Genomic DNA, 10,901 nt, shown 5'->3' on the forward strand with positions numbered 1-10,901 from the left:
GCCACTGCTATTGGCAATTGAAACTTGACATGTCGCATTGCCTTGGCTTGGCATCGAATTTTTAGTAACAGAAATAGCTTCGCTATCAATAAAAAGCGTAATAAAATATTCAGAATACAAACCTTGGACTAATCCACTCCCGAAAATTGGTGATTTGAGAATGTCCAACTTCTTAGGTTTTATCAACAACTTTGTGACTTTCTTTATTGTCCATATGTAATCTTCTTGATGAATCTGTACGTCGCCTACATTGTTGTCCATCTTTTAAGCAATGACTTCGCGATATTTTATGCTATAGCGAGATTATGCTAAATTAAAATATTTGCTTTTGATGAATATTGATAAAATAATAATAATAATATTTACACTAGAATAAGTTTAAAATAACGACAGAATATTATGTAAGACCGCGATTCCGCGTAAGAATTTGATAGTTGAAATTTAAAAACTTAACTATTGGATGACTGAGGTGAATTGCGTTCGATTTCATTCCATGATTCTACATAAGTATACAAATAAAGATATAATTTTAATTATTATGATTTAGGTTGAAATGTAGGTATATATGAAAAGTTTACATTAAAATAATTACACCATCATGCATATTCATAATATATATTTTTTTAATATAATAAAAGAAGATAGAAAGAGCATACATTTATTCTCCACATCTCATTTAACAATATCTTAAAAATCACAAAATTCATTGGCGAGTTTCGTCTAGAAACTTCAAATTATAAAAAAAGAGTTGACAGAGATCCGATTTTCGCGAGAGTATAAAATCAAGGCACTCGAACAAATTTTGAGAAGCAAAAGCTTTTCGATAAAATAAATTTAGACATTAAACTTTGCAGCTACAAATATTAAGGTTTCGAGTGACTCGATAGAAAATACAGGTATAAATTTTATCATACACTGTTACATTCACGAAAGTAACTCCGTGGAAAACGTTACTGCAACTTGAAATCGTGTTTATATTTTTTACTTTCACGATTTTTTTACATTAATTTTAATCAATATTTTTTTTATTTCATGGTATTACATCCATGAATCGTGCGATTAGCTGATTCTTACTTGCCGACCAAGTCGATAGTTTATTCTTTGCGGTTTCAAAATCATTGAAAAATAAAATTGCCCCTTAATTTATACAGCTTGACATTTCGCTACTTGCTTTTACGACACATCAACTCCGCATAGGATATTCGATTAGTCTGGTTATAAAAGTAATGTAAATCTTCAATTGATGATATATTATTCATGTACGGTGGATTTATTACTAAATTGAAAGGCTTAAATATAAAAAATTGCTCTGTTATCAGACTTTTTTTAAAGTACAACTTAATATGTTACAAACGCAAAAAAGCTGCAAAAAGAAATCTCCGAACCGAAATCGCAAAGAATACTAAGCACATTCGGTCCCGTCGAGTCTCTTAAGAATCAGTGAGAACTTCGGCGCCTGAGCAACCGGACCCTCGTAAACTAGTTTTGCTCAAGATTCGCCACCTCGGTCGTCGCCTCCTCTGTACTCATGGGCGTCTCAGTGCTCTGGTCCAGCGGTGTTTCAAAAATCCTCGGTCCATACAGAAGTACGTAAGCACAGTGCCAGTCGCCACCACCACTGAGTTTCAACACATCCTCGCTCGTGACGATGCTGATGTTCTCGTCGTCGCACTTGAGCCAAGTGTCGCCCTTTTGTCGCACCCAGGCAACGTAGTGACCACTGCTGCTTGTTCGGCCCTGATGCGTCAGTACTGCCTGAAGAGTGTAGTAGCCGCTGTTGTTTGAACCCAGGTCTACAAATAGAGTAAATTAAACATTAATTTGTTAGAAACAATAATAATTCCACTCATCTAAAATAGGATCTTACCATCCTCAAACCAAAATGGTTCCTGTTTTGTCTCCTTCTTCTCTGCCTTTTTTTTGTTCTTCTTGTCTCTTGCATTACGCTGTTCTTCTAACTGAGCCTCTTCAAGTTTTTGGAATTTTTCTCGCATAGGCGACAGTTTGATCTGTAATTCTCTTGTGCATAGATCAAACGCATCAAAATCTAACGTAAATTTGACGTCCTTCAAGATTTTAGCATTAATAGCTTCTTTTTCTTTAAAAAAGAACCTGACAAACTGGATTGTCAAATATGCTGGCAATCTGCTTATTTTTGACTGAAAAAAAAGAAAATAACATCATAAATGATAAAAGTTTATAAATTACTACTATTATACTATAATATTAAATTTGCCTGTTACCGTTTTCGTGTAAACAGCGTCTCGACCAAGCGTTGGGGACTGTTTTGTAATTTGCTCCACTAACTTGTTTTTGAGTCCTGCAAACATAAATTTGAGATCTTGCGAGATAAAACAACTCAACTGTAGAAAATCTTCTTTTCCCTTGGTTGGGGGTTCATCTTCTGATTCTACACATTTCAATTCTGTATCAAAAACTCCACCAAAGTACTGTTCAATTAAAGATCTTGGCTTGTAACTGGCAGTGCTATCAGTAATAGCAGGATTTTCCTAAAAAAAATAAATTTACAAAATGATCAACAAAAGTTTTTGTTTTATAAAAATGTTAACCAGCTTATCAGCTTCATAGCCTTACCTTTGCAGGCAATTTTTGCTGCAACATCCTTATAAGTTCAGTCCAACACTCACTAGCATCCTGCTGTTGAAATCCTCCCATTTTCGATTTCTCTGCAAATCTTGGGAAAGCTAAGTGCATCATTTGAACTAAAACAACTGGTGGCAGAGATGTTCCTTTATCCATTCCTTCGTACAGATCCCTCAATGCAGCTGTAATACTTTGTGAAGCTACAAATTGGTGACCACCACCAGGGGTACTCAGACCTCCTGAAAAACTTTTCAGAGCTTCCCGCAGTTCAGGAACTGTTTTTAGGCACTGAACTGTGGCATTTAAATAACAGGTGTTGCCAAGGTTTGTCAAACCAGCTGGTAAGTCTAGTGCAGAAGACAATTCATATTCATTCATGTCTTCCAAAAATATTGGCTTTTCTGCAGGTTCAGTAGGTACGTCTTCCTCTTTGGATCCCATCATTAAAACTGTAATACCCTGAATGAGCAAATAATATGAAAATAATAATAGTCAATTTTATTGTTAGAACCAAAATAAAACAGTTTAATGCCTAAGACACATAAACTTGTTTCTGATATTGTGACTCATTAAAAATATCGAATTATGGTACTCAAAATACTCACATCTTTCAGTTTGATGTTACCCCAATCATCGTCCTTCAGACTCATACCCTTTAACATGACTTTCTGCCTCTCAGGCTGCACTCCAGTCAGTGCGAAGAGCTGCGCTTTGAACAGCATAGGCTCTTCGTCTGTGTTGACCTCCACATTTGGAAAGAGCTCCTTTCCCCATTTCACTTTAACTACAAAAAGAAGCATACAAAAAGTCAGACAAAAGCATAATTTCACTTGATTATACAGAGTATTTTAAGCAGTATGCAACAATTTTTTATACTAGGTTAGAACGAAAAAATCTCTGACAAAGAAGTATTTACTCACTTGTGTACTGCGGCATTTTCGCCTATTACAGCTCGAATTCGGATTTATCACAAAAAACTGCTGGCCTCAGAAAAGCGACGAACGCCGTACGGTTATTGAAGGGAAAAACACAATAAATAAAGTGCACAGTCAGAGTGCAATACCAAACTCGGTCGGCACTCCCGAGATGATTTCCGAATTTTGGAGGCTAACTTCTCGCCGCTTTAAAGCGACTATTCGCATGAGTTTGCGTCGGTGTCTTGCGTATGAACCTTTATAAAAACGCATCGTCGATTACCTATATATGCTACAAGATGTGCTCGATTACAATACGAAATGTGGGTATAGTTTAGTCCGTATTTGCAATGGCAAAAATCCCATATGCACACAACGCCGGCAAAAGACCATTCGGTCGTAGGTGTATGCGTGTTATTCCGTTTATTATTGATATAAGCTGTTATTGTTTTGATTTTTTCTAGCCTACAATATAGTTAAAGTGATTTATTTATTTATTTTTTTTAATTTGATTCAAGTATATTAAATCGATGATAATCAGATTTTAGATAAGTTATTACTTATAGAAAAAGTAGAAGTATTTTTAAATATCTAAGGGAGAAGTTGTACTTATACTTATCTGAAAATGGAAACTAAAAAATTACTGGTTTTGTTTTTTGTGCTTTCAAGTTATATGCAGTTAGCATCACCTTTGATTTTTGAAAGCTTAGTCATTGGTGGTGGTGCTGCTGCTGCATATTACATGCGCTGTAAAATGTACGAATGTTGTGATGATGACACAATACCTCGGTCTACCTACCGTAAGTAATTTTTGATCTTTTATCTATAATATAAGCTCTTTAATAATACTGATTTTGTTTAGTTCTTCTGCATAATATGAAAGCCAAGTTATATGGACAACAAATTGCAAAAGATTTAGTTTTCAGTGCTATTCACAGTCATGTTTTCCATTCCAATCCGAGAAAACCTTTGGTTTTAAGCTTTCATGGTCTACCTGGAAGTGGAAAGAATTACGTTGTTTCCATGATAGCTAATGCATTATATAAAAAAGGCGAAAAAAGCAGTCACTACCATTTTTTCAATGGTCGGAGCGATTTTCCTAATGATCATAAAGTTGCACTTTATAGGGTATAGTATTTCTTTTAAAATTGGTGTAATTGAATTTAAGTAATTTATTAATTCTTTACTTTGGTTGTTTTGTAGTTTGAACTGGATCAAAAAATAAAAAATGCACTGAGTGCATGTCCAAGATCTATGTTTGTCTTTGATGAAGTTGATAAAATGCCAGTAGGTGTTTTAGATACTCTAGTGCCTTTCCTTGACTATACCAGTTGGAATAACAAAGAGAAAAGCAAAGCCATCTTCATATTTTTATCTAATACTGGAAGTGATCAAATTGTAAATCGAATGTTACACCTCTGGATAAATGGCAAGAGTCGTAATGACGTAACTATTAGAGACTTTGAATCATTAATAGAATTAGGAGCATTTAATGAAAAAGGAGGCCTGTATAAAAGTGGAACTATAGAATCGAAACTCATTGATCATCATGTTCCTTTCCTTCCTATGGAAGAAGAACATGTAAGACAATGTATTATTGATGCATTTAAACATTGGGGCACTGACAATCCTTCTGATGACTTAATTAAAGAAGTTTTAAAACATGTTACTTATGGACCTCCACCTCATAATTTATACTCTACATCAGGCTGTAAAAAATTAGATCATAAAGTATCATTTGTTTTATTTGGAAGGGAATTCGATGATTGATATGATTCCAAAAAAGATAATCGATTTGAAACTTGAAATCTTCATTGAAAACAATTAAAAGATGATTTAAACTGCTCACTCTAGAATTTTATCTAATCAAGTTTCAAAAGTTTTTTTGGATACTATTGTAAATATTGTGATTATGCTCCACGACTTTTACTCAAATTAAGAATAAGAATTGAAAATCGTTATAATAATACATCCGTTTATTTTTTATTGCGTTCTTTTTATACTTTATATCTTTTATCATAAAAACAATTTTGTACTAAAAAGATGATATATCTTTATATATAAATAAAAATTTTAATTAAAAAAAAAACGTACTTCATTTTTACAAAATTAGTTTACTTAGGATTCGAAAAAATGATTTCTGCTTCAGAACATAAAAAATTGTGGGAAAAATTAAAAAGTAACAGATATGGATATTTTTATTATTGATTTAATATTTAATAGTTTTATTCATTCTAATCTATTGAAAAGTATTACTTTATCATAAATTATGTGGCAGTTGTTTAATCATAACAGATAAAATTTTTATCTCCTATAACTTCCTTGTCGAATATAGAGAAAACGAAAACTGATTCACAGTGAAACGCAAAAAGTCCTCTCGAAATGCCAGTCGAAAGATCTCACGAGTAACGACTATAATGTTAACATCGATCGAACGATTACATCGAAAAATAAAATTATCTGTCTGCGAACGCTTACATTGTAACAGACGTTCCCCTTGGGAGATCGACTATCGGTAAACAACGAAAAGAGTGAACGAAAAGAAAGAAAAAATACATTTTTACATTGTGCTTACTAAGTATTCGTTTATCGTTTACTCTTGCATCTGCATATTTCCGTTATACACGCTTACACCTTCGATCAACAATTTTTGTCTATTGTCCAAACGACCTATATATGAATTAGGACCAGCCTAAGCGCGACTCTCAACCTCGCTGACTAGGACATCACACGTGTGTATTTTTTTTGCGTATTTTTTCACATTTTTTATACTGCGTGTACACTCGATCGCTATGGCATTTAACGCTCTACGTGTTTTTTTTTATTATGTTTTTTTTCTTTTTTGTTATATTCGACGACTATCCGCGCAACGACTGTCGGTCGACTCTTGTGGCAGTCTTGAGTCTTATTCCTGATAGAAATATCTTTATGCAATTCGTCGTGAATAATGTGCGATGATGTACATACATTTTAACGCCAAGGCATTTTCGAAATGTGGAATTTAGTCGAATGTTGAAATTTTCAACAACAAAATATTGATGGATCAAAGTACTTTCACTGAATGCGTTGCACGGCTAAGGGGGTATGCGAGACACTGACTGTACCTCCGACAGCGCAATACAGCTTTATACATTTTTTTTTGTCGATAAATATATGTTTAACAGGTATATGTTGTCGTCGTTAAATCGCCTTATATCACCACATCGATCAAAGGGCGCGTACGTGTTTTTCGTCTTTGTCATTTATATACTTATGTTTTTCTTTGCTTTTCATTTGGTGATTTATATATTATTATACATTGTATCTCACTTGCGCGTCAAATGCGTTTTTCTTTGTGCATTTACCTTTCAATAATTTATTATATATTTATTCTCATTTTCTTTTCCTCGTTATATATATATATATATATATATGTATATGTGATTTACTCAATAAATTATCCATGCTTATCTTGTATGAAGAGCTTCAGGGAGATTTTAAACAATATACTTCATGCCCTCTATGAATTTATCAGAGAATCATACGAATAAATGGAGAAAAATCGTAAATAGTTATATCGCTTTATTTGTGCGTGCATTTTGTAAAATCTTGATTTTTCGTTCATTTAATTACGAAAAATCAAATTAAATTAGTGGTGATTGGCAAGGAAAGTACTGATTGACAAATGTCACGTAATTTTGCGAAGAATAACATAAAATTCACAGTTAGCATTAATGCGCCTAGATTCACATGAAAAGAAGTTGCTCCTTTAAATTATTGCCGATTAAAGATGCCACGTAATCCCGAAGTGTCATTCTTTAGAAAAACGTAATACCCACAAGACGAAGTCTTAGCTCTTACACTATAAACTAAGCAACAGGTCTAACTTATTTGTCTTAAAAAATATATTTCTTTGTTATTCAGAGGTGTAAACTGATATCAAATATAGTAGGTTAATATTAAATTCGTATTTTTAAAATGATGTTATATGCATATATGTTACCTAAAAATTCGTTGGATAGCAGACATAAACCAAATTAAGTTTTCAGTTTTATCTAATCAACGCTATGCATTTGAAATAAGAAATCGAATTTAAAATTAAATGTATAAATGGCGAATGATTGTCAAATTTGTCTTTATTTGGCGAATCATTTTTCCAGCAAGTTCTTTTCACGCGAATCTACATACAACGAAATTAACGTTTCTAAAGAGATCAATAAAAAAAGTTTTACGCCTAATCAATGTTTAATACTGTAGCCAAAACAATCAACATGCCAACCACATAGAACTATCTCTACAATTCAACCTAACGCACGTAAACGCTTCGAAAACAACCAACAAAAGCGCGCATTACGCAAAAAACAATCAACATCGACAGATATGTCAATCAATCTCCGCTCGACAGGTGAGCAACAAGAGGTGAACAGCAATAATGATAATAATACCTAAACAGTAGAGGAAAGAAAAAGAACAAAGCGACTCGGGTTTAAGCCCAGACTCTGAGTGTTGTGTCCCAGCTTCCTGTGGACAGAGCTGTGCCGTCGGGGGAAACGCGCAGACAGGAAACCCTATTCTCATGGCCGTAGAGAAGGGCTACCCGCTGGCACTTGAGGGTGTCCCAGACGTTGACGGTGTAGTCGTTATATCCTGCAAAGAGGAGCCGACCGCTGACCGACAGATCAACTGCATTTGCTCCAAAGATTATACTCTCCTTTGTGTAGACCGCTACCTCCTTATCGGCACGAAGGTCGAACAGCCGACAGGTCGCGTCGTCCGAGCCCGTTGCCACTGCGTCGCCACTTGGGTGGAATCGAACCTGTTGAGTTTTTTAGTGAGTTTATTTCATTTTTGAAACGTCATAAGAAATATCCCATGTGCAAATTATTTGCAAACGTATATTTTAAATTGGAGTTTAGCAATCTCACCGAATTAACATCGGACTCATGACCCTCAAAGCTCTGCACACATTGTCCACTCCTCATGTCCCATATGAATACCAGCTTGTCACAGCTACCGGAGACAAAAGTGTTTCCAGTCTCACTGGGCGCGAGATCAATGGACATGACGCTATCCGAGTGTCCATGGAAGTTCTGAAGCAGCTGTCCACTTTCGACGTCCCACAGAGCGCAGGTACTGTCACCGCTACCCGTTAGCACTTGCTGATCACTGTTTGGAAAGGCGCAGCAGGACGTGTACGAAGTGTGCGTGCCCACGGTTTTCTTCTTCGCCGAGACGTCGTCCTCTAGGCTCAGAGGATAGACCGTCACTTTGTTGTCGAGACCACTGAAGGAGAAACTTTCTGTTATGTTGGATCAATTTATTGCTTTATTTTGAGAGATTGATAGGTACCCGCATGCAACAAGCTGTCCACTTGGTGCATAGGCACAGGCAATGACCCAAGTGGTTGGCATGGTAACAGCATGTTCCTTGTTTGTTGTGAAGGCATCCCATATGATCATTTTTCCATCCTATGCAAAGTAAACAGCAATTTATTAATCTATGTAATGCAAGCTTTCTATAGCTCAGAGGTAACAGTCGCATAGTTAAAGTCAACCTGAGAAGAAGAAACAATATGCCGCTTGTCAGGAGACCAATCAGAGCACAGGACCTTTGCTTGGTGTCCTTTAAGCACTCTGCGTGGCTTTACATTTATACAGCTAATTGATTCAAGTCTTTCGGCAACAACAGCAACTAGAATGAAAAATTTCTATCAACAAATGCTGTCTCTCGATTTCAGATTTTCAATCAAGTCCAACTTACGAGTGACATCGTTGAGTTTTTGTCTCTCATCCTCCAGACGAACCTTGAGAGATTCCGCCTCCTTGGCAAGTTTCTCAATCTGTTCCAGTTCTGTGGCAGAATCCATCTTGCTGTATGAATTTTGTGACTAGACTTAGTAGTGTCACCCAATAGAGAACTAGGAATTGATCAAACAACAAGCATGTTGAGTGTCATTTAAGGATCACACTCTTGAATCCTAAAAATAGACACGGTATGCATGAAACACTTGTAAATGGACACAAATATTATTACAGTACACAATCAGCCCATCAGCATGATAATTTAATCTTTCACCCCAAAACCCGAAAATTCTAAAACTAAAAAAAAAGTACAATTTCAAACAAAAATAAGTGAAAAACGGCAACAATAAATGCGAAAAACAGTACTCCACACACGCGCATCGAAGAAAATTCGCGATCCTCGCGCAACGACATTGCAAGCTCGTTTTCCACCCTTAAAATCATCCCCCTCGTATACTAACCGTAACGAAGATGAAAAAAAGAGCAGGGGCTCAGCAGCTCCTGTCAGTCGACCTCAGCATCCTCCTCGAATCTTCATGATCGGGAACAAACAGAGAGCGGATGTGTATCCAGCACACACAGGGGCGCGAGCGCACAGGGCCTCGGAGGACAGCAATCAATAACCGTCAACAACAACAACAAACTGCAGCCGCCACCGGTGTTGCGCGTCGCGAGGACGACGCCTCAGAGCGACTGACATTCTCTGCAGCTCCGTTATCCCTCTCAGGTGGGACGTAGACTCATGTTGGCCGTTTGTCGTCGTCCGCGGATTCTTTACTGGAAGGGCGAAGTTCAGGCAGCCCTGGGCAGGAGCAGGTCCATGGTATCTGCCATCTTGGGACTTGAGAGATTTTTGCGCTGCGCGAGGGTGAGCTGAGCTTGCAGACGACAGGTGGGAGTGACTGTCATGAGACCGGAAAGCTTTCGCTAAAGTAGAGCGTCAGCTGTTTTGAACGAGCTCTCGTAAAACTTGTATTTTTATGCGGCTTATATCGTATTTACTTTCTACTTTTCATTTAGCTTGTGTTATGCTCATTGATGGAAACTCGCGATTATTACTATGTGAAAAACGATTATCGAAGAGATAACTGATAAGGTTGGTAAAAATTTAACGATAGATATATAACGATTAAAAGGAAATCACGCCAGTCCGTTGTATGTACCATGACCGTCAATTTATCAATAGCAGACGACGTAGCTTTTTTGTACTACAAGAACACAGATTAACTATACATCGATGACACAAGTTAATTGTATTCGAAACGCAAGTTAATTAAAGAATGAAGATAATATTCCAGCAAGAAAAAGAGCAGCGTAAGTAATTGCAAACCACTCCGATTTGAATCTCCCGCTATCTCATCCACCGACTACGTGCATCGAACACTTTCAACCTCGGTGACAGCCTCGAAAAACCAACCTCCACCCGCGAACCTCTTTCAAAAAGCCCATCCCTCCGCATCCCAAAAGCTTCGCTCGAAAACTCTCTTCCAAAAACCCTCGAAAACCTTGTCACCTCCGTCATATCGCAGCGGAAAAGGCGACCCAGCAAGCCAACCGAGCGTCTCCTCCGAATCGATGCTCACGGCACTTCCTGCACTGCGTG

General features: G+C 36.7%; 3 protein-coding genes across 4 annotated transcripts; 1 reads left to right on the forward strand and 2 right to left on the reverse strand.

Moving 5' to 3' along the window:
* Positions 1-605: 605 nt before the first annotated feature.
* LOC100122765 (ubiquitin carboxyl-terminal hydrolase 14) lies at positions 606-3,776 on the reverse strand. Of its 2 annotated transcripts, XM_003425708.5 has the most exons (6): positions 3,525-3,776; positions 3,210-3,388; positions 2,596-3,063; positions 2,244-2,510; positions 1,868-2,159; positions 606-1,793 (listed from the first exon to the last, which is right to left on the reverse strand). In XM_003425708.5, the coding sequence occupies exons 1-6, from the start codon at positions 3,538-3,540 to the stop codon at positions 1,480-1,482; spliced, it is 1,536 nt and encodes a 511-aa protein (XP_003425756.1). In that variant the 5' UTR covers positions 3,541-3,776; the 3' UTR covers positions 606-1,479. The 2 variants fall into 2 exon arrangements, with proteins under 2 accessions (XP_003425756.1, XP_016840025.1); XM_016984536.2 differs by lacking the exon at positions 3,525-3,776 and having other exon boundaries at positions 3,210-3,404.
* Positions 3,766-5,599, forward strand: LOC100122773 (torsin-like protein). Its single transcript, XM_031926824.2, has 3 exons — positions 3,766-4,318; positions 4,381-4,646; positions 4,722-5,599. Exons 1-3 carry the CDS (start codon positions 4,144-4,146, stop codon positions 5,286-5,288), a joined length of 1,008 nt encoding a protein of 335 aa, XP_031782684.1. The 5' UTR covers positions 3,766-4,143; the 3' UTR covers positions 5,289-5,599.
* A 112-nt stretch (positions 5,600-5,711) lies between these two features.
* LOC100122784 (guanine nucleotide-binding protein subunit beta-5) lies at positions 5,712-10,193 on the reverse strand. Its single transcript, XM_001606337.6, has 6 exons — positions 9,760-10,193; positions 9,258-9,474; positions 9,052-9,188; positions 8,847-8,965; positions 8,423-8,780; positions 5,712-8,313 (listed from the first exon to the last, which is right to left on the reverse strand). Exons 2-6 carry the CDS (start codon positions 9,361-9,363, stop codon positions 7,984-7,986), a joined length of 1,050 nt encoding a protein of 349 aa, XP_001606387.1. The 5' UTR covers positions 9,364-9,474; positions 9,760-10,193; the 3' UTR covers positions 5,712-7,983.
* Positions 10,194-10,901: the final 708 nt, after the last annotated feature.

This window comes from Nasonia vitripennis, chromosome 3 (genome assembly GCF_009193385.2).
Source record: "Nasonia vitripennis strain AsymCx chromosome 3, Nvit_psr_1.1, whole genome shotgun sequence".
NCBI classification, from domain to species: domain Eukaryota; kingdom Metazoa; phylum Arthropoda; class Insecta; order Hymenoptera; family Pteromalidae; genus Nasonia; species Nasonia vitripennis.